Source organism: Chelonia mydas, chromosome 26 (genome assembly GCF_015237465.2).
Source record: "Chelonia mydas isolate rCheMyd1 chromosome 26, rCheMyd1.pri.v2, whole genome shotgun sequence".
Classification (NCBI taxonomy): domain Eukaryota; kingdom Metazoa; phylum Chordata; order Testudines; family Cheloniidae; genus Chelonia; species Chelonia mydas.
The window spans coordinates 103778-126793 of NC_057859.1; the positions used below are offsets into that span (position 1 = coordinate 103778).

General features: G+C 44.3%; 3 protein-coding genes across 15 annotated transcripts in view; 2 read left to right on the top strand and 1 right to left on the bottom strand.

Moving 5' to 3' along the window:
* Window positions 1-16895, top strand: part of POLB (DNA polymerase beta) — a 37711-nt gene extending 20816 nt beyond the window's left edge. Inside the window, exons 13-15 of one of the 3 annotated variants that reach the window (XR_005223451.2) lie at window positions 791-930; window positions 11473-11546; window positions 16809-16895. Coding sequence is in view for 2 of the 3 variants with exons in the window: in XM_007064182.4 (XP_007064244.2) it covers window positions 791-930; window positions 2757-2851 (235 nt within the window). In the remaining variant the exon portion in view is untranslated. Of the gene's footprint in view, window positions 1-389; window positions 931-2756; window positions 3682-11472; window positions 11547-16808 lie in introns of those variants that run through there. The other 2 variants (XM_007064182.4, XM_043536386.1) reach the window with 2 other exon arrangements.
* On the bottom strand, window positions 2489-20747 carry DKK4 (dickkopf WNT signaling pathway inhibitor 4). 4 transcript variants are annotated; one of them, XM_027826577.3, is made up of 7 exons: window positions 20247-20747; window positions 13042-13193; window positions 12767-12952; window positions 11680-11830; window positions 8766-8909; window positions 8362-8413; window positions 2489-5327 (listed from the first exon to the last, which is right to left on the bottom strand). In XM_027826577.3, exons 3-7 carry the CDS (start codon window positions 12875-12877, stop codon window positions 5243-5245), a joined length of 543 nt encoding a protein of 180 aa, XP_027682378.1. In that variant the 5' UTR covers window positions 12878-12952; window positions 13042-13193; window positions 20247-20747; the 3' UTR covers window positions 2489-5242. The 4 variants fall into 4 exon arrangements, with proteins under 4 accessions (XP_027682378.1, XP_043392325.1, XP_043392326.1 ...); XM_043536390.1 differs by lacking the exon at window positions 8362-8413 and having other exon boundaries at window positions 20247-20648; XM_043536391.1 differs by lacking the exons at window positions 8362-8413; window positions 20247-20747 and having other exon boundaries at window positions 13042-13211.
* A 92-nt stretch (window positions 20748-20839) lies between these two features.
* VDAC3 (voltage dependent anion channel 3) overlaps window positions 20840-23016 on the top strand; it is a 34839-nt gene continuing 32662 nt past the window's right edge. For 2 of the 8 annotated variants that reach the window (XM_043536387.1, XM_043536388.1), the window contains exon 1: window positions 21072-21231. The gene's annotated coding sequence lies outside the window, so the exon portion shown is untranslated. Of the gene's footprint in view, window positions 21232-23016 lie in introns of all 8 variants that reach the window. The other 6 variants (XM_007064184.4, XM_037886351.2, XM_027826574.3 and 3 more) reach the window with 6 other exon arrangements.

The following is a 23016-nucleotide window of genomic DNA, read 5'->3' on the forward strand; positions in this document are numbered from 1 at the left end:
GTGGTGAAGCACTGGAATGGGTTACCTAGGGAGGTGGTGGAATCTCCTTCCTTAGAGGTTTTTAAGGTCAGGCTTTACAAAGACCTGGCTGGGATGATTTAGTTGGGGATTGGCCCTGCTTTGAGCAGGGGGTTGGACTAGATTGTTAGGATTTAGATATTTAGGCCTGTCTGCAAAGGCCTATACTTTTAAACCAATTAAGGTGGTGGGATATAATTGAGGATTGGTTAGTCTATATAGTAAAACTTGAGTTCTGCTTAGCTATACCTTAACCAAGCAGAACTCAAGTTTTACTATATGAAATGAGGATTTCACATCCCAGCTATTGATAAGTGAGTTCTTGCCAGACAGGATGCTATCAAACTAAGTTTTTTCTTTAAATCTTCTAGGCTCTTCCCTTTCTCTGGAGGTGATAGATTCGATCACCTTTTTAACAGCCCAGAACTCCCTTATTTCAGTGTGACTGGTGAGGATGTGACCGTTCGCTTCCCAGCTTATGGCTGCCCCTGCTGTTTAGCCAGAGGCCTTAGCCTAAGAACAAGGTCTTAGACTATCATAGTGAGAGAAGGCCAATAAACAGGCAGACTGGTTTTTGATTCCTGTTTTGTACCTCTATAATTAGCTAAGTGATAAGAATACACCTAAATTCTTAAATATACAGGCCTGAATATCTGTATCCTAACATAGATGACTTCCTGAGGTCCCTTCCAACTCTGATATTCTGTGATTCTAAGTTAATTCCAACTGACTTGTAACTGAGATTTTTTTGTTTGTTTTTTTTTAACTCTAGGCTGATCCCCAAGGATCAGTATTATTGTGGAGTACTGTACTTCACAGGCAGTGACATATTCAATAAGAACATGAGAACTCATGCCCTAGAAATGGGCTTCACAATCAACGAGTACACAATCCGGCCCTTGGGAGTTACTGGTGAGTTTGAGCTCTACGCAGAGTGCTTTTTCCAGTCTCTCTTGTTGTGATGCTCCCCAGGGGTACTCAGGGTTGTGAGGCACTTCACCACTTCCTGCCCTTCATGAGGAGGGGTGTTGTCTGTGCCTGCTGTAGCTCAGCTCCCTGAAACCAAACCCCTCTGGCTACACAAAGACTGCTTTTGAGGCCTCCACATACATCTCTTTTTGTGCAGCCTAATAATAAGGACACACCAACCCTCAGAGTCCTTGGCCCGCACCTTGCAGTGTCCCACTCCTGTCACTGGATGCTCACAGAAATTAGTAGATTCGCTCTCCCCCAGGGAACAGTATACACACATTTGTTTGATTCAACTGAGAGTCAGCTCCTATATAACATTACAGCACTGAGATATATTTATGATGAAAACAATCATATGTTTATTATTAGAAGCTAAGATTTAAGAGCTAATAAGGATAACAATGGAAGCAGAAATAGTTATATATAAAAATGCTTCCTAGAGTTAAAGTAGTTTCTCACCTAAAGCAGTCTCCCAGCATCTCCAACTAACATGGCTGAGATCCCCCTTTCATGAATGCAAAAAGCACTATCCTTTTTGGTTCCACAGTGGAGGATAAAGAGGCATCCTTCTTGCCTTCTCCTTCTAGCCCCCCAAATTAATTGTTTTGTCCCCAGAGTCAGGATGACTCCCTGTGATTTAGTCTCTGGTGTCTTTCCATCCCCATTTACTCAATGTGCAGATTTGGCTTCCATTATATTGGTTTACAGTGATTGATGTACATAGCCAACAATGTGACACATGAATAAGCTTCCTTTGTGTGACTCAAAACCGGTTTGTCAAATCCACCTTGGAAGACAGTCTTCTTAAAACATATATTTTCAGTACACGTACACAACTCCTGAAATATCATCCATACATAGATTTTTGCAACACTTCTGAGGATCAGTATGATACGCTTTTATTAGATACCTCACTTGACTCTCTTTGGATATATGCTACAAAAGCTATGTGGTGGGTCTAGTGAGTTTGTCAGGACTGCCAGGTGTTACAGAAGAGTGAATCCTTTGCCGGTTGGCATTGAGGGGTTGTTAGGTTCACATTTGCCCTGAGAACCTTTCTTCTCCAAACAGACCTATACGCACATAATAGTATTTCAGGACGCTACTGCCAAATGCCGTAGTTAAATGTAGCACGCTATTCTCTCTGACTTCAGAGACCTACCTAGTATCAGGAGGCAGCTTTCTTCTCTCCAGCACCCAAGCGGCACTTTCACACAAGATATTCCCCCCCGCTCTGGGTCTGCCTGATCCAGCTCAATGGAATTATGCCATTGATTTCAGTGAGAACAAGACCTGGTCTATTTGTGCCACACAAGGCGGGCATCTGTTTTCCAGCACTATAACAAGACTGTAGCTCTCTGTTGGCGTGGGATAGGCATACTGTCTAATTTTAACTGATGGTGTATATTTATAAAGCTGTGTCAAGAGCTGGTGTTCTAGGATTGACACTCTGAGGTTGGGATACAAAGTTGCTGCATTTACAGTGATACATTCAACACCTATTGATCAGGTGTGGGTTTTTTTTTGTTTGTTTGTTTGTTTTTTTTTTTGCTTAGAAGTTCTAGTTTTTAGACCTTATCTAACTATTAACCAGACTCCTATTTTCCCTTTCATTTCTTTATGCAGCTTCTTGGTTTTCAGACATCAGCCTTTTTTTTTTTCTAGATAAACCTGTCCTTTATAAAATGGTGTCTGCACAGCACTGCTAGTGATGCCTTGCAAAGTTGCTGTTTTTCACCCGTCTGTCATCTTTATTGTGTTTTCAGGAGTTGCTGGGGAGCCCCTCCCAGTAGAGAGTGAAAAGGATATCTTTGACTACATACAGTGGAAGTATCGAGAGCCAAAAGAACGGAGTGAATAACTTGCATTCATAGGTTTACTAGCTAGTGCTCACTTATTTTGTAGCTTTTATGAATAATCATCAGAGTCAAAGCTAGGTGCATATTTATTGCTTGAACATTACTTCAGAAGGTGTATATTACTGACACTGTTTTTAACAATAGTTCCATGGCACTAGAGTAAAATATGTTGTAAAATTAAATCACCTAGCATTGCAACTTGATTACTTTCCTTTTATTCAAAAATATCTTTAATACAGACGTGGTTTTTATCTGAATTTTAATTAGTCCCTTTGCTAAGGTGCTAAGATAAGTCTGCAGGGAAGATGAGGAACCAAGCAGCTCCCTCACGATAAAATTCCTCCTAGATTAAATTGGGAATTGGTCCAGATTTTTGTCTTCTAATAATAAATTATAGTCTGCCTTTGTCTCCCTGGGATACTGGATATCTGTGTTTAGAAAGCACAGCTTTTGTTTTATTACTTTCCCATACAATTTCCATGGAAAAATGTGGCTGCTCAACAAGGACAATTACTATTAGTGTATTCAGTGGTGGCTTCTAAATGAAGATATTGTGTTTGTCTTTCATAAAAGTCAATGCACTTGTCATAAATTATATTTAAAATAGTCACCCTGTGAATAGATTTATGGGTGGCCAAGTTAGGTGCAAAATAATGAAGAAAAGTCACACTATCCCCTCTTGTCTCTGACAGTAACAGCATTAGTCCATGGGGTCGCTCTCTCTGCGTAAAGAAAACTGCATTTTAATTTTGATACATTTCCCTGAAGTGCTGCAAGTCAAAGGTCAAATCTGCAGACTTCACAACCATAATAAACTTTAAAAAGCTGAAAACCGTTATCCGATTTCTCTTAAAACATGTTGGAGATGCGCCGCACAAAACTTGGCGTTTACTATTAAATATGACAGAAAAGCAATTGCATAAGGAAACAGTTTGGTTTAATAGCTATTTACTGTATGTTAGGATCATAGCATTTAGGGAAAGGAATTAGCAGATAATCAAGTCCATTCCTATAGGTCTTCACCTCCTGCCCTGAACTATAATTGTGCATTGTAAACTGGCTGCACGTTCCATCTCAGTGGTGACTGTTTAAGTGGCAGGTGAAATTTTGTATTTTTAATTATACAGCCAGTAAATATGTTGGCAGACAGAGCACTTTGGAGTCTTCGGATGAGAGGTGGTGTTACAGGTTTTGCATTAGTAGCAGTTAGAAGGTGTCTGTCGCTGTGATATCTAAATAGCATAGAGAGAATGAAAAAAATATTCACTTAGTGCAGGCTAGGTGCGGTTTAAGTTGCAATATAACTTTCATGATAACCTCCAGTTTTTCACAAATTCCCATTGATGGTCTTAATGGTCTAACCAACCTTCTTTAGGCTTGAGTCCAGGCAGGGAGAGGTTTACTGACTGTTTATGGGGAGACGGAAAGATATCATTTGGATAAACCTTTAGAAATCCAGGTCCAATCTGGTCTATGTTGACATTAAAGATCCAGAGGATTTTTTGTAAGAGTAGTTGTCTGAAAACACTAAGGACAAAACAACAAAGCAGCTTGCAGTATCTTAGGTGTCTACTGCCTTTTGCCCTAGATAAAGCTTGCTCTCATCTCTGTGCTGCTCTAGGTAAATAGTTTATGAAGCACTTTTTGATGGTAACTGACATTTACATGTGATTCCGTCTTTGAGTCTGAGATGGAGACAGAAGTGGAAACAGCTTTCTTCTGTGGCTCTGAACATCCTTGAAACATTTGGGAAAAAGTTTGACCCTATTGACAAGTAAATTGCAATTCCTGTGAAAGAATCTACTAGTTCCTTTAGTACACTTTTTTATTTTATTTTAGTAAATAACTAAATAGTTGGAAAGCAGCTGGAGAACCTCTGAATTTGAGTATGATAGCTATAAAAAAGGACCCTAAATAGTTTGTAAAAACAGACAAAAAAATCAAGCCTTTTTGTACTTCATGCTATCTGAAAACAGAAGCGATTTTGTAAGCGTCTGATAGCTACTTAGTGCAGCCCACAAGGATACAACAGAGCCCATGTGACCTAAATGTACATCTAAGGTTGCCCAGTGCCCAGATCTTGCTTTGAGCTGCATGTTTCCTCCAGTGCAGGGCTCTGTTGGCCTGTAGAAGGTTAGGGATAGTTTTATAGAATCTTGCATAAATTAACTCTGGAGTAGACAGCGAATCCCTTGCTCTCCCTCTGGAGCCAGTGTGTATTGGCTCTTTAGCTTCTCTGGCAGATGTTTAAGCGCGACCGTTGTGGCAGCCCGGTGAGCGGTGGTCGGCAAGACAAACCAGGGCCACAATCACAGCGTTGGAAAATTTCTGGACCTTGAGCAACATCTTTGTGTCCCCGGCGGGAACAGACCAGTCCTTCACGGAGAACTGGCTTACAGATTTTGGTCCAGAAATGGCGAGCGCAGCAAAGCCCAAAGGCACAATCTGAAGTGCGAAGGCAGCTTTTTCCTTCTTGACCTGCAGTAAACAGAATAAAATGTGTAACATAGCCCATGTCTTTGAGGTTCTTGGCTTGAGCAATGGGTCAGAGGAAAGTTGCTGAGCACAAAACTGAGGGTTGCTAGCAGAGAGGGGTGGGACTCGCTTCAGACCAGTCCTGATCTGCCCCGTTGTGGAAAGCCCTCTGTCCTCCCCTGCAAAGATCTCTAGCTCAGGGGTGGGCAAACTACGGCCCAGGGGCCGCATCCAGCCCTTCAGACATTTTAATCTGGCCCTCGAGCTCCCAGCAGGGTCGGGGCTTGCCCTGCTCTGCGTGGCACCTGGAAGCAGCGGCATGTCCCTCCTGCGGCTCCTATGTGTAGGGGCAGCCGGGGGCTCCACATGCTGCCCCCACCCCAAGCGCTGCCCCCACAGCTCCCGTTGGCTGGGAACCGTGGCCAATGGGAGCTGCAGGGGCGGCACCTGTGGACGAGGCAGCACGCAGAGCTGCCTGGTTGTGCCTCCATGTAGGAGCCAGAGTGGGGGGACATTCTGCTGCTGGGAGCCGCTTGGGGTAAGCGCTGCCCAGAGCCTGCACAGCCGACCCCCTCCCACAGCCCAAACTCCTGCCCTCCGAACCCCTTTGTCACAGCCCGGAGCCCACACCCCCAGCCGGAGCCCTCACTCCCTCTGGCACCCCAACCCTCAATTTCATGAACATTCATGGCCCGCCATACAATTTCCATACCCAGATGTGGCCCTTGGGCCAAAACATTTGCTCAGCCCTGCTCTAGCTGATCTTCCAGCTTAAAAATCAGCAGGCGTGCTAATGGGTTACATGTCAGTCATAACTGTGGACAAGGTTTGCAAGAATCTTCCTTCATATGGGAATTATTTTTCTAAATGAAAAAGATCTTTGGGCTCCTAATCCCTCCCAGTTTTACCATTTTGAAATCTCTCTGCTTTATTCACCAAAGAAATTAGCAGCTAGTGTGGTGCCTGTGGAACATTACCAGCTGATAATGGGAGCTACAACTACTACTATGGCTCTGTTTTTGTCTCATTTTTTAAAAAGAAAAAGCTGCACTGTCTACAGATAGCACACATAACCTGTCTATGGAATCATAGGACTGGAAGGGACCTTGAGAGGTCATTTCGTCCAGTCCCCTGCCCTCATGGCAGGACTCGGTATTATCTAGACGAGTGCTTCTCAAAACTATCTGATGTGGGGGACCGGCAATTTTTTTTTCCAATGTGCGTGCAGACCAGCAGCCGATGGCTCACGGACCGGCACCGGTCTGCAGACCACCACTTTGAGTAGCCCTGATCTAGACCATCCCTGACAGGTGTTTGTTTAACCTGCTCTTAAAAATCTCTAATGTTGGAGATTCCACACCCTCCTTGGGCAATTTATTCCAGTGCTTAACCACATTGACAGGAAGTTTTTCCTGATGTCCAACCTAAACTTCCCTTGCTGCAATTTAAGCCCTTTGCTTCTTGTCCTATCCTCAGAGATTAAGGAGAGTAATTTTTCTCCATCTTCCTTGTAACAACCTTTTTACATACTTGAAAACTGTTATCCTTTCCCCCTTCTGTCTTCTCTTCTCCAAACTAAGCAAACCCCATTTTTTCAGTCTTCCCTCATAGGTGATGTTTTCTAAACCTTTAACCATTTTTGCTGCTCTTCTCGGGAGTTTCTCCAGTTTGTACACATCTTTCCTGAAATGTGGTGCCCAGAACTGGACACAATACTCCAGTTGATGCCTAATTAGCATGGAATAGAGTGGAAGACAAGAATGTATTTGAGTAACCTAACTCTCCCTTTCCTAAGTTCTCTCTTTGCATATGCCTGTTTGTGATTTACTCTTAAATTGTAAGCTCCTTGAGAAAGAGATTGTTTCCTCTCTATGGCCCCATTCCTACAACCATTTAAGCACATGCATCAGTGTTTGCAATTTCAGACCTAGCATATGCTAATGTAGTACAAATAATTAATAGTAGTAATAGTTCTTTTGAGCTTTATGAATAACTGAGCTCTTTGTGACCTTATTGCCCTCTGCTGCTTTGGTTCTGTTTGATCCTTTTTCTAATAATGTCAGTTTCCCTAGGTTAATGTTGTTATATGAATCTTAACTTTTGTATTCCCTGTCTTATTTGTTAATGTAATATTAAGGTTACATATTTAGTTTCTTGCATTTAGAGATATTCATATAACGTTACCTGTAAAATGGGGATACTGATACTGACCTTTATTAAGCGCTTTGAAATCTGATGAAAAGCACAACATAGCAGCTAGGTATTATCTATTATTAAATGCAAACAATGTGAAGACAGCCCCAAAGAGTGGTATCCTGAAATGAACTTACATCCTGGCAATAACCTATGTTAGAAAATTTACAAATAAGAAACTAATCTAACAATATTTACTCTGAGCAAGTACTAGCACTCGCAATTTAAATAAATGGAGAACGGCACATTGCTGAATGTTCTTTTAACAAAGCCTGACCTCTTTCTCTCCCCGCCCCCGCCCCCGCACCCCTTTGCTAGTTTGCTATAACTAGCAGAGTTGGTTTCTGACTTATGACAGGTGATTAGTAATGAGCACAGAGTAAATTACTAAGTCGATCCAGATGCCATGCTGCACTTAGTGCAGCCGGGGATGGAGAGGGACACCAAGCTAGTTGTACTTCAGGTTTGGCGCCTGGATTCTAGAACTGTCCGGGGGCCCAAAGGCTGCAATAATTTAAACTTGGCTGTCCCTAGCTCAAAAGGTGGTCGAAAGCTGGGAATAGCCTTGGAATAAGGACATTCCAGCTGTGCCCCCTATGCCAACGGCACACCGGGGGTGGCAGAGAGCTGCTTTTCCTGATGAAAAGGGAATTTCAAGATAACAGCCAGAAGGCTTGCTTCATCAAGTTTTGCATCACCAGAGCGGGGTCCAGAATCTAGTCAAAATATTCCTAGTGAGTAAAGAGACTATGTGGGTGAGGTAATATGTTATTGGACCAACCTCTGTTTGTGAGAGAGACGAGCTTACAAAGAGCTTGAATATAAAAGAAGTTACCTCACCCACCTTGTGTCTCTAATATCCTGGGACCAATGTGGCTGCAACACTGTATCCAAACCTAGTAAGTAACAGTTTATATTTTTACAGAAAAGATTTTATGGGGATTATTGTTCTCTGCATTTGTTTTAACAATTCCTGACGATTTAATATTCAAAACACCTAATTCTGTGATTGGCATTATTATAACTTCCATGTAGGAAGTAATGCGGTTATCCTCAGTGCATAATTTTAAAGCATGCTGGGACCCTTCTGTTTGTTTGCTTTATGTAATAGAATGCTAGGGGTTTCTTCCTTTTCCTAATGGAAGATTACATACACATGCCTCCGTATAATTTTACTTTTCTAATCTGGAATATATTTCTCCTCCAAGATTGAATGTAATTATTTCCCTGCTTTTAAGCCCATTTTACCTTTATGGCTTGGAGATTTGACAAGTCCTTTTTCAGAGTTTTCTTGGATCTGGTGTTGAGTTGTCCCTTTCGAATCAGAACCATTCTGTTCGTCAGTCCTTCTTCCTTCTGTTGGGGTAACCTCTTCAGTCTGGCTGCAAACATCTGGTGTAAAGGTGGAAGGTTGTAATTTTGGACAGAAACGGGGGGGAGGGTGGGGAGAGGGAGGATGGCGACATTGCTGCTTTGAGACAACAAATGATCTTTTATTCCGGATGTGAAAATGGATCCAATTGCCTTCTGTCTCCCTCCCTCATACATCATGCTTTTATAGGTTCATACCTGCGTAGATTTTAAGGATAAAAGGGACCATTATGATCACCTTAGTTTGACATTTTACATAACAGACCATAAATTCTCATCCAGTAACTTCTGCATGAAACCTCTAAGCTCTGTTTGTGATATAGCAGTGGTTCTCAACCAGGGTAGGCATACCCCTTAGGGTACACAGAGGTCTTCTAGGGGGTACATAAACTCATCTAGATATTTGCCTAGTGTTACAACAGGCTACGTAAAAAGCACTAGCAAAGTCAGTACGAACTAAAATTTCATACAAACAATGACTTGATTATACTGCTCTATATAGTATACACTGAAATGTAAGTACAATATTTATATTCCAGTTGATTTATTTTATAATTATATGGTATAAATGAGAAGTAAGCCTTTTTTTCAGTAATAGCGTGGTGTGAGACTTTTGTATTTTTGTGTCTGATTTTGTAAGCAAGTAGTTTTTAAGTGTAACTTGAGGGTACGAAAGACAAATCAGACTCCTGAAAGGGGTACAGTTCTCTTGAAAGGTTGAGAGTCACTGAGCTATAGCATATTTTTTAGAAAGGCATCCAGTCTTGATTTAAAGATTTCAAATGATGGAGAATCCACCATGTCCCTAAGTCAGTTGTTCTAATGGTTAATGAGCCTAACTTAAAATGTGCACCTTATTTCTACTCCCAATTTATCTAGCTTCAGTTTCCAACCATTGAATTTTGTCATGCCTTTTCTGCTAGATTAAAGAGCCAGCTGTCCGCTGTCAGAAGTCTCTTTCCCCTATATAGGAGTTGTAAACCATGATCAAGGCATCTTCCATTTCAGTATCACTGCCTTCCAGAATACTGTCTCCCATCTTATAGGTGTGACCCTACGTTCTTTGTTTCTACATGTTTGTGACCTTGCATTTGACTGTGTTAAAACACACATTGTTCAAGTGAGCCCACCCTACCAAGTGATTCATGTTGGTCTATATAACTGACCTGTTCCCATCATTATTTATCACTCCATCAATTTTTGTGTCATCTGCAAACTTACCAGCCACTGATTTTACATTTCTTTCCAGATCATAGATACAGATATCGAATATCATTTGGCTGAGAACAGATCCCCGTGAGACCCTCACTAGAAACATCCCCCCTTTAGTTAGTGTCAGCTAATCCAGTTTCTAATCTATTTAATATGGCCCATATTGATTTTTGTATAGTGTTAAACTTTTAATCAGAATGTCATATGGGACTCAAACACATTACAGAAATTAAAGATAGTTGTGTTGACATAATATATTTTATTAACCCAACTTGTCATTTCAGACACACACTATTATTTTTAAGATCTGTTTTCCATAAAACCATGTTGATCATGATCAATTATGCTACCATCCTTTAATTCTTTACTAACTGGATCCCATATAATCCTTTCCGTGACTTTGCCTGGGATTAATCCCAGGCAAACTTTCCTATAGTTATTCCTGATCATCACAGTTACCCTTTCTAAACAAGATTTGTTAAATCAATATTAATGATTCAGAGAACTCTGGCAATTCTCTAATCTTGGATGCAGGTTATCCAGTCCTGATGATTTTAAAAATATTTAATAGTTTCTGTTCCTACTTACTGGTGGAATAGTGAGGATGTTAACATGTCGTCTTATCACTGTAATATATTAAAACATCATTGTACTATAGTAGAACTTCAAAGTTACAAACCCCAGTGTTAGAAACTGACTGGTCAACCACACACCTATTTTGGAACCGGAATTACACAATCAGGCAGTAGCAGAGACCATAAAGAAACCCAAAACGCACAGATACAGTACTGTGTTAAACATAAACTACTAGAAAAATAAAGGAAAAGTTGAAACAAAAAGATTTGACAAGGTAAGGTAACTGTTTCTGTGCTTGTTTCATTTAAATTAAATGATTAAAAGACGCATTTTTCTTCTGCGTAGTAAAGTTTCAAAACTGTATGAAGTCAATGTTCAATTGTAAACTTTTGAAAGAACAACCATAACGTGTTGTTCAGAGTTATGAACAACCTGTCTATTCCTGCGGCGTTTGTAACTGAGGGTTCTACTGTACTTTCCCCAAACAGAATTATTATTGAATACTTTTGCCTTTTTCTATATAGCAATTGATATCTTTACAATCCTTATCTAATTTCAGACCGATGAAGTTGTTCAGATTTAATTTGTTCCTGATATATTTAAAGAATTCCTTCTCATTGTATTTAACCCTACTAGCCATAGATCTCTTCTCTTCTCCCCCCCGCCCCCCGATACCTTTAGCTTTTACGAATTGTGTACCGTTGCTAACTACTAATTTTAACTCATTACTATCAACTTCCCTGTTCGACGTCTTCAGATGCATGTATAGGACTTTTATTACTTTGTTATTTTACAGATGCCTCATGGTAAAGATAGTTGCTTGTTTTAAAGAAATGCTGGAGAGTTCGATGATCTCAACATTAGCAGGAGGTAAGGGAAAACCAGGAAAATTTTTAAAACAGGCACCGACCACTTCTGTGTTTAGACCATATAGATAATAATCATGTAGTTCTAATCTCTACCAAACTTTAAATAACACAGACACCAGATGATTATTGCTTACCATTTAGACAAATAGTCCCTGGGCAGCACATAGCATTACGCTTGCATCTTCGTCGTAACCCACGACAGGTAACACAGAAGGACACATCATCTTCATGCTTGAGGCAGAATTTGCTAGCATTACAGTCCTGGTCTGTTATGCACTGTGAACTCTAAAAATTAAAAATAACTTTCCTCAGAAGGGGAAAATGCTGTACATCAGCAATATTTAGAGTAGAATATACATTACACACACACACACAGAAGGGGAAAATGCTGTACATCAGCAATATTTAGAGTAGAATATACATTACACCCCCCCCCCCCCCCCCCCCCCCCCCCACTGCCCCCTTCATTGATCAGTCCAACATGTTATTTTTGGAATAATCTTTCTTGGGTCTGGTCTATGATCTCCCATTTGATTGGGAGCTCTCGAGGACAAAGGTCTACACCTCTCTATCCTGTATTGGGACAGTTCTGATCTTCAGCAAGTAACAGAAACAGCATGTTAAAACTGACATGTTTTTTAAAGCAGCAGTTTGTGCACATTTGTGTTTATTATACGTGTCAGTAGTGTAACTAGCCTAATGTTACACAGCAAATCACTTCCCAAATCAAGATTAGAACTCTAGCAGCCTTTGCTCACCCCGTCTTGCACTCAGTGCATTTTAGAGCATAGTGCTCTGCTGAAGAGCTAATCAGTGCTGACAGGCCATCACTTGCTCTGACTTCATTTATATTTTAAGAGGGTGAAATCTTGATATCATTCCCCCTTCTCCAAAGGGACACATTTTTCCATTTTTAAAATGTTTCCAATTTAGAAATACACAACAGCTATGACCGTATTAAAATTCTTGTTTGCTAGGATGGTTGATTCACCTCCAGTTATCACATAGCTGGGTCTGTTGGGGTCAGGAACATAAGTATTTTTTGTTTCCTCTAACAATTCTAATACTTTCTGGGCCAAGCACTATTCCAAGCAATTGTAACCCTTCTATTTAAAAACTGAAATTAATCATGCAATTTTTGCAGAATATTACTAATATTCTGAGATCATTTAACCCTTGAAAATTCAATTCAGGTCTCCAACTGACCCCCAGAGCTCTCACCTTTCTGGTGCCCTGCACTTCAGCTGAACTCTTGATGCTGTTGTAGTCTAGGACCAGGGCTACCAATGGGGAACAGATGCAGCTGAGCCCCAGCAGCAAGACTGCCACCATTCTTCAGGCAGGTTGATCTGTGTTTCCCCCGTGAGGTCTGGTGCGCTTACCACTGTTGTCTAAGATATGCTGAAACTTGAAAACAAGCAACACAGATTCAGCAAATATGGGATATTTGTGAATCTTTTTAAAGAAAAATTCTTGAATAAAAGTCCTTTTCTTACATTTTACATCTCTAGCCGAAGAGGAAAATCTGTGGAGAGGAGCTCTGTCCTTCCTGGGGTATTTATAGCCAAGTTTGCTGTCCTTTCCATCCCCTCCTCTCCTCATTTCCTTCCTCTTCAGCCCACACAGACTTCAACAAATCTCTTCAAATCTGTTTGATCAATAGTTCAAAACAAGGATTCAATAAAACGAGCAAGGAGGTAGGGCAGCAGCAGCAGCCACCTCTCCTCAGGGGCTGAGCCACTCCTAATTATTGCATATCAAAGTTAGTTCAAAGGGACAGTAGAGGAGCAGGATGTTTGTATCAAAGGCAGACACTGCGAATCACCTGCATTTCCTACCCTCCATAATCCCTTTGCAGAATTTTTTTCTAAGATCTGTTTTGACAGCTAATTGTGCTCTAAGAAAGAGTGATTCATGTTGGCCAGTCTGCCAATTACTAAACATTTATTTATCCCTGGTATGGTGGGAGTATAGAGGAAACTGTCTGGTTAGCTCTGGCATCCAGTCACAATTATCACTTGGTTCAAGGCAACTGCCAAAATAATCCCTGCTCGAGTCAAATACCTGTTTGGGAAAGCTTTCCTGCTTCCTGTAGTGGAACAAAGCTGTTTGAAGCTAGTGTTCATTCTGAAAACTAGGATATGTATCTGCTTTGATCCTGACTCCAAGTTGCGGGAGGTTTATACTAGTAGTAAAATCACAGAATATTTATCTTCACAAAATTTGATTGTCATCTGTATCACATTGCCTTAACTTGAAATAATTGGAACTGGATTACAGATCTATAGCTGATTACTTGCAGAATTTACATGCCTTCAGTATCCCCAACCAGAACAGTCTTTTTCGCTCACTCAGAACTTTGCCATTCAATTGCCATGTTGAAACATCACCTAGGACAGATTGGAAGTGGGAAGCCTACATGTGTGCCTTAAGTTACTCTGTCGTAATGTTTTAAAGTTAGAAAAAGAATAAGCTACCTACTGTTTTTATCATTGTACGTTTCCTGTCAACACTCCAAGTTAATATGATCTGCTTATTATGCCATTAATGCAGTATGTAGGACATTTATGTAGGACATAAATAATTTCTCCTGAGTCCCATTGCAACTTGGCTATCAAAGGGAGGCATGAGCACAGGGCTGGGAGTCAAGAATTCCTGAGTTCAGACACTGGCTCTACCATTCACTTTCTCTGTGGCTTTTTGCCTCTGTTTCTCCATTATTAAAATGGACCTAACGCCCCTTCAGAATAATGTAATAAGGATATATTAAACAGTTAATGTTTGTACAGGGCTTTGCTCACACAGTTATATAAATGGTGTTATAGGCCTCCTTGCCTCTGCTTTCTAGTCAAAATCAGTTTTTAAATTTTGTCTGCCTTAGATACTAGCCATGCTATTTACTATACTTAAATAAAATGATAGTTTTCCTAGGAATGTAAGCCCCCCCAAATAATTTAGACCATCATCCTTTTTATATCACAAACCTACATTTATCACAAAGAAATTAAATGATAGCTGGAATGGGTGCAGTTTTATTTTAGGGGAACTCTTCTTCCTGAATGAGCTGTGTTTGTCCCTTCACGAGTGGCTTCCCCATGGTCAATTCTTGTTCCCTGTTAGAAACACATTAGTCCTCTGGAGCAGCACAGATCCCTTTTAAGAATATCAGTAGTGAGAACAGGGAAAGAGAAGGGGTCAAATCTTTTGCCTTTTTTAAGATGCTTTATTTTTATTTCCCCAGCTCCAACCCACAATTTAATTCTGCCCTACCTAGCTTCCCTCCTTTCACACACCACCAGCTCTTGAGCATTCCTGCCACTCTTCCATATAATCTTCCACTTTAGCAATAGCTTCCAGCCACTCGGGCAAGAAAGAGGCTCTTCTGCATTACTTCGCTCTTCCTGACCCACCCACTTAGAGCTGTCACAGTAATTGCAGCTGCACAAGGCAGTCTCTTTTCCCAGTGTACCCAAGTCTGGCTGGCAAGGACCGTGTAGCCTTATCTACACAGAATTTTAGCAATTCTCATGCTACTGGTTAGTCCTAGTGTAGCTGCATCAGTGCTAGATCAAAGGTGGGAGAATTTCTGAACGCCTTCCATCTCTGTGCTGTATTTCTGGAGGAATATTTCCCAAGTGATAGACTTCCTTCCATTAAATATCCCACATCCACATTCCACTACACCGCCTATGTAAACAATCTCTAGATTTATAACTGCTCTTGTTCAAGTAGATTAAAGCAAGTATAATTATGACTCCTGACTCACAGTTTAAGAGAAATATAAAACTGATTTGGAGGGAAAAAAAAACAAGTTTAAACAATCAAAGTTACTAGGGTAAGTAATTCCCTGGCAGTAATTTACAGGAAATCTTTATTGAGGTAACAGATGAAAGGGAGACATTGATGAGCAGACAAAATTACAGGAGATATTTATTGTAATTTTTCAAAAGCGTGTTAGTCATAGAAATCAAAGTCAGTACTTCAAATAGTTTACAATTTAAGCTTAGATGTGACATGAGTCTGAGTAACACACAATTTGGAGGGGTTGTAGAAGGGCCAGGGTAACAATATAATGTGGTTTATTACATTAGGCATGTGTATGCCTTTTTCATTCAGTTAAGATGGAGAGAGTCCAGAAGAGAGCAACAAAAATGATAAAAGGTTTAGAAACCCTGACCAATGAGGAAAGGTTTAAAAAAACTGGGCATGTTTAGTCTTGAGAAAAGAAGACTGTGGGGACGATCTGATGAGACTTCAAATATACTAAATACTGTTATAAAGAAGTGTCCCTTAAAGGTAGGACAAGAGTTACTGGGCTTAATGTCCAGCAAAGGGGATTTAGGTAAGGGATTAGGAAAAACTTTATAAGGGTTAAGTTTTGGCCATACTCTCTACGCTGGCAGCTTGAAGGGAGACTGGTGTAAAAGTGCTACCATGGCTCTGAGCCATCAAACAACCCTTCCACGTGTGCAGTAGTCTTCTTGTGTCACAAATCCTAGCCAAGCAGCCCCTTGTGTTTGCTCACTGTGGGTCCCCAGGTATAAGCTTTCTTGGGTCTCAGCAGGCTGCACTACTGTTTCCTCCCTTTGTCCCTCTCTGGCAAATTTCCTGGGCACTGACTTTCACCCTGCTACTCTTTCATGGAAATGGAACCCCTTTGGCCTCAGTACTGGTGCTGAACCCAAAGATACCTCAGAAGCTTAAACATTCTCTCCCAGAACTCCACCCTAAGGTGTGAACTTCTGTTTTACCATTTTAACTCTCTCACGAGGCTCGTAAATGTTAGCATGTAACACATCTGATTCTTTGCGAGAGTCTCTCTCAATTGTTCTTTTATTTAATCATATAAAGCACAAGAGAGTACAGATCAACAAAATAGTAAACCCTGCACCTACTTCCCCTGCCTTGTTTCCTCACCATTGCCGGTCATTCTTTGGCCTGGGGTCCAAATCCTGCTGCAGGGCATTGCTTTGTCTGCTGAAATGTGAAAGCTTGTCCTCCAGCTCAACCTCTGGCCCTAGGCCAGACCATTCCCTTCCCCTCTCCTGCTCCAAGTTCCCCCTGTGTGGTTCCTTATTTGACCCCCTGACTGGTCCCCCTGTACTGCTCCTGTAAATTTCCACTGCTCCTACTTTCCTACCCTCTCTGAAAAAGGGTAGGGGAAAACTGTTTTTCCTAAGCTTTAGCTCACCTACTGTTCCAAGGGGTTTGCACCAGAATAGGATTGTTGAATTCTAACTATTCCCCATTGTATCTGTTCTAGGAGGATGTGACACCACCCATGGCAGCTAGGATGGGATTCATAGTCACACAGAGGCATTCAGAAATACTGCAATTTTATAGTACAACATCCCAGTGTCACCGTCTGGGCCGAGTCTTTGCAGAGCGGCGTCCTCCCTCTTTCGTGCAGGCGAGCCGTGCTTGCCTTATTGCCGAAAAAGGGGGACCTCCACGATTTATGAAATTGGCGTCCCGTCTCGCTCCTCAGCACGGACTACAAGGTCGTAGCGAAAGCCATCTCACTGCGGCTAGGGTCTGTGCTGGCAGACGTGATCCACCCAGACCAGACCTACACCGTCCCGGGCCGCACCATCTTCGACAACCTGTATCTGGTCTGGGACCTCTTGGAACTCGGGTGTAGGGACGGTCTGTCGTTCGCCCTCCTGTCCCTGGATCAGGAGAAGGCGTTCGACAGGGTGGATCACGGGTATCTCCTGAGCACTCTGCGAGCATTTGGCTTTGGACACCAGTTTGTGGGTCTTATCCAGGTGCTGTACGCCTCCGCAGAGTGTCTGGTCAGGCTCAACTGGACCCTGACCGAACCAGTCAGCTTCAGGCGAGGAGTATGGCAGGGGTGCCCCCTCTCGGGCCAGCTGTACACTCTGGCGATCGAGCCCTTCCTCTGTCTCCTCAGTAGCAGGTTGACGGGGTTGGCGCTACAGGAGCCGGATCTGCGGCTGGTCCTGTCGGTGTCCACCGATGATGTGCTCCTTGTGGTCCAGGACCCGGGCGACTTGGTGCGGGTGGAGGCTTGCCAGGCCGTTTACTTGGCAGTCTCCTCCGCCCGGGTCAACTGGGTCAAGAGCTCTGGCTTGGTGGTAGAGGACTGGTGGCAGGCGAGCTCCCTCCCACCCACGCTTCAGGCCATCCGGTGGAGCATGGGTCCGCTGCTCTATCTCGGCGTTTACCTTTCTGCCACGCATCCGTCTCCACCGGAGAACTGGCACGGTTTAGAGGGCAGCGTGGTAGAGCGGCTCCAGAGATGGACAGGACTACTCTAGTGTCTCTCCCTTCGAGGGAGGGCACTGGTGCTTAATCAACTAGTCCTGTCCGTGTTCTGGCACCTGCTCAACACCCTGGTCCCGGCCCCGGATTTCCTGGCCAACCTCCGGACGTTGATTCTGGAGTTCTTCTGGTCAGGACTGCACTGGGTCTCTGCAGGGATTCTCCATCTACCCCTGGAGGAGGGAGGGCAGGGCCTGAAGTGTCTCCGCACTCAGGTCCGTGTCTTCTGCCTCCACGCCGTGTAGAGGCTCCTTTATGGTGCAGGTAGTCCGGCGTGGAGCGTACTGGTGCACGCCTTCCTGCGCCGCTTCCAAGGGCTCCGATGTGACCGGCAGCTCCTTTACCTCCATCCGAGAGGTCTTCTGCGAGACCTCTCCGGGCTGCCGGTCTTCTACCACGACCTTCTGCGGACCTGGAAACTGTTCACAGCGACCAGGTCCTTGGCGGCCTTGGTCGGGGAAGATCTCCTCGCGGAGCCCCTGCTACACAACCCTCAGCTCCGTGTGCATATGGCGGAGTCCCCCTTGGTGCACCAGAGGTTGGTCCTGCAGAGGTCACCAGTGTCGGAGACCTCCTAGACTACGACGGGGGAGACTGGCTGGATCCCCTGACGCTTGCTCAGCGCATGGGGCTCTCCAGACCTTGTACTCCTCTGCGTGTACTTCAGGAGGTGAGGGCTGCTTTACTGCCCGCTGCTCGGGTTTACCTCGACCAGGTCCTACGGGACGGCGTGCCCCTCCACGCCAGGCTCTTCGGACCTTTTCATCAGGCCCCTACCCCGTGGACCCGACCGAAACTCCCCCCTCCCCCCCGCCCCTTCACCGTGAGCCGGCTACACGAGCTGCAGCTAGTCCGTTTCCAGACCACGCTAAGGAAACATTTATACACGCTCATGCTCCACTCCCTTCACGTCCTCACTCTCGCGTCCCGCCCTGACACAAAGTGGCAGGACCTCCTGCCACCTCTAGAGGGTGAGGAGCCCCGGTGGGCCGGCCTATATTCCACCTTGGTCCCAAGGCCCGCCGGGGATATTAGTTGGCGGCTCCTTCACGGGGCCGTGAGCACGGGTGTGTACTTGGTGCGGTTCACCCCAATCCCGGCCACCTGCCCCTTTTGCGGCATGAGGGAAACCCTGGCGCACGTCTACCTGGAGTGTGCCAGGCTGCAGCCCCTATTCCGGCTCCTCATGAATATTTTGTTAAGATTTTCGTTGCACTTTTCCCTTCCTCTCCTTATCTATGCATTCCCTGTCTGTGGCCCCCACTAAGTCACGGACCTCCTGGTTAACCTCCTCCTGGCCCTGGCTAAAGTGGTCATCTATAAAACCAGCGTGAGGAGGTTGGCTGATGGAGGCTCCTGTGACTGTGGGGTCTATTTCCGATCCTCCGTCCGTTCATGCCTCCGGGCAAAGTTCCTCTGTGCGGCATCCACTGACTCCCTTGACGCCTTTGAGGAGCAGTGCGCGCCTGTCCGGGGTTCTCTGCTCGGTGTCCCCTGTCCGGTTCCCTTCGTTTGACCCTTTGACCACACTCCTGTCCCTGTTGTTCATTTGTTGTCCCCTGTAATTACTTGGTTTTCCAGGTTCTGTGCCCCCCCCCCCCTTAGGCTGGGGGGGATACTTTAGCAGTGGGTGGGCTTTGCCTGCCTACTTCCTGGATCCCAATATGATCAAGCCATAATTTGTACAATGATTATGAGACAGGTGGGGTGTAGGAAAATGTGATGGGGATGAGTGTTGCCAACTCATAATTTTGAGTCTTGAGATAGTGGAGGATGGATCTCTTCCCCCTACGGCCCTCCCCCCCCCCCCCCCCCCCCCCGCCCGCCCGCCCAATCTGCAGCTGTTGGAATAAAAAAAAGTCCCCTTTTTTTTTAAAAAATTGTCAAGTGTCCATCCTAGCACCTGTGGGAAAAGGCTTGAAAATATGAAGCAAGCACTGTAAAGGTTCAGAACCCAATAGCCAATTAAAACAAAGGCCAAAATTATAATTAAAAAACAAACCAACATGATTTTAAGTTAATGCCATTATTGGGGGAAACTGATTCATGATTTTAAATGCTTGGGATTGACACTAGGATCATAGTGTGAGAAGGGAGGAGCTGAAGGCTGTGTGTAACAGAAGGGAGATGACATTTTGGGGAGACATACTGTGTAGGTGGGAGAAATGGCTTTGAGCTGGGGGGCCTAGATGACCTCCTGAGGTCCTTTCCAACCCTGCTATTCTAGGATTCTGTGTTGGAATGGATGTGTTGGGGGAGCATTGTGGTGTGAACAAAGTGTGTGGGGGAAGTACGGTCGTGTCACGATGGTGGTGGGCTCTGTGTGAGAGGCATTCATGCTACAGCTTGGGAGAAAAGGTTGCGGGGGGACGCATCGGAGAGTTTGTACGTGGTGTGGGGGGTGGAATGACATCACCTTTTCCTGGTGGAGGCTGGGAACATCCGCAGCCCGGACTGGGCCTGTAGCGTTCAGGGCGGTGTGCACGGCAGATGGTGGAAGCTAGCAGTTACTCCTACCCTTGGCGCAGGCCTGCGGGTCTCACTGCTGGGCGGACGCAAGGATGGAGCGGAGCGGGGCTGGGCCGGGCCTGCCTGAGCGGCCTCGGGGACGGCGCCAGCGGAGAGGCCAGGTGGCGGCAGCGTGCTGCCGTGCTCCAGTTATCGCTGCGGAGCCGATCGGCCCAAGGGCAGCTGAGCGAGCCAGGGCCGGCTCCGCCAGCAACTGTGTTTGGAGCCTCCGGGTAGCCGGGCTCCCGCTCGCTGGGGCCCCGCTGGGAAGGGCGACCCGCTGGGGGTTGCCATGGCAATAGGCCGGTCATGGCGGCGACCTAGGCAAGGGGATTCGCCAGGGCCTGGGGCGATAGGGATTGGGTGAGCTGAGCGCATCACTACTGGGAGAACGACGAGGGGGCGGGACACCACCCTCCCCCCAGCTCAGCCAACAGAGCATGCGGAGACTTGAGCCCCTCCTCATCGCCCAGGTGCTCTGAATTTTAGATTGCTGTGTGTCCTCCGCGGTTTTTATTCGCGCATGCGCGGTTCTGGTCTCTAACCACCAGTACATGCGCAGTACTAATCTGTGTGTGCCGTTCTGCGGTGCTGTGAGAAAGGATTCAACGGGAATTAGAATGGATGGTACTACGCACGCGCGGTGACGGAAGGGAGAGCGACGGGTGTGCGTCATTGGGTACTGGGAGCGTTGGGCATGCGCTGTAGGTAGGCGTGGCGAGAGCGAGACCTTCAGCTTGAGACTAGAGACCGAAGACAGCGGCCTTACGGTACGGGGGGGCGGGTGTCTGAAGCTGGGGCCTGGGGGAGCCGAGTAGAGCCGGGAGCGGTGCCGGTGCCCGGGCCCGGGCCCGGTCTGTTCGCTCCCACACCCCGTCGGGCTATCAGAGCGGGTAGGTCAGTGTCCGGCCTGGGCGGCGTGAGGGGCCGCGCGGGGTGCTTGGAATAGTGCTTGGCCCAGAAAGTATTAGAATTGTTAGAGGAAACAAAAAATACTTGTGTTCCTGAGCCCAACAGACCCAGCTGTGTGATAACTGGAGGTGAATCAACCATCCTAGCAAACAGAATTTTAATACGGTCATAGCGTGAGAGGGCTGGGGGCGGGGAGGGCCCGCGCGGGGTGCGTGTGAGGGCTGGGGTCGTATAACACTCGGGGAGGGTGTGAGGTGAACGTCGCTGCTGAACAGCACATTACGTACTTTATGCCTCAGTGAGTTTCTGTCTATGGTGTCTGTTTAATGTATTTACAGTAACGAAAACCTTTTTGTCTTAGAGAAAATCAATTGTGACCTGACAATTTCCTGCCCTGGGTGTCTCCAGAGTCACCTTGTGGTGCTGTTATGGCAACTGATGGCTTTGGCTGTTACATTCAAAGCAATATGAGCTGTTTCCTTTTTTGCATTTCCATGTCTTGGGGCAGAAGGTGCGCGCGCACGTGCGTGTGTGTGTGTATGTATGTATGTATACATGCACATACATATATCTCTTCACAGTGTTTCCATTGGTTTTGTTCACTGACAGTCTGAAATTGCTTGGGTATTTCTGGACTGTGACACCTGTGACTTTGACTCCTGCCCTTGATTACTGGTTAAAGGACAATGTAAACTTAAATCTATCAACTTTTGTTTTTAATTGTGTTAAAAGCAGTTTAGGATACTATGCTTGCCTGTGGTTTAGTTGATCTTTTAAGGGTGGCAGGGGATATGGATGGACACATTGCAGTGTGGATTTGATTTAAATCAGTAGTCAGGAAGTCTTGATTTAATCATGGCTTTTTACATAGAAGTGCATTCTTGTTGGTTGTTATAACCTTAATGCAAACTCTTCACAACTCAGAGATAGATGTAGGTTTCATTTTTAGAAAGTACACACTATACATTTTTAAGTGATTTATTTTGAAAACTCTTTCAGATTAGTTTACAGCTATACCAGAAAATGAATGATCGTTCGGTTATTTCATTTATCAAAGGTAATTGAAGCAGATATTTATGAAGTCATTGGGAGGTGAACTATCTCCAATTCAACAGGTTAATCGTTAATATTTGGAGGAGAAGGTCATCAGACAGACATTTAAATTATTTTATTTAACTAAAACAACAACGTTATGTATTCTGGATTTTTTTTTTCTTCAACAGCAAACATAATATTTTAACACAACATGCACATGAATTTTTGAATTTAGTTAAACATTCAGGTTTTTTTAAAATCAGGTTTGTTTTTGTTAAAATTGTTTTAACTAAAATAGTTAAATGAAATATTTAAAGAAAACAAACAAATCAACTATGTCAGCCAGGTCAACATGAGAAACTGAAAATATTGGCTTCTGCAGCTAACTCAGTTGTTTTCATCTTCATTTTCCTGTTTGTTCATAATCTGCTTTTTCAGGTCCCAAACGATTTCTCAATTTGGAGTTAATTAGTCCAAAGGAAGAAAATATTCTTTCTACACCAGCAGAAGACGCTACTGCTGTTAAAAGTGAGATTATCACTTCAACAGTCTCTAAATCCAAGTGCTTAAGTCACTTCTACCAGTTCACTGCTGTGACTTTCTTTAAAACATCAATCAGCAAACATATACTTCTTGAATGGCTCACCCTTAGCTCTGAAGTTTATTATAGTTGGCATTATGGAGGCACAATTGCTGGATGTCCATGTCATAGCCAGCTGCTCTTCTTCAGC

What these genes read in the sequence shown, in the direction of transcription:
- DKK4 (XM_043536390.1), bottom strand. Translation starts at nt 12,877, where the DNA reads ATGGTGGCAGTCTTGCTGCTGGGGCTCAGCTGCATCTGTTCCCCATTG. An exon ending in AAGTGCAGGGCACCAGAAAG is followed by an intron (nt 11,831 to 12,766) that starts GTGAGAGCTCTG and finishes TTTAATTTTTAG; the next exon opens with AGTTCACAGTGCATAACAGA. An exon ending in CAAATCTCCAAGCCATAAAG is followed by an intron (nt 5,328 to 8,765) that starts GTAAAATGGGCT and finishes TGTTTACTGCAG; the next exon opens with GTCAAGAAGGAAAAAGCTGC.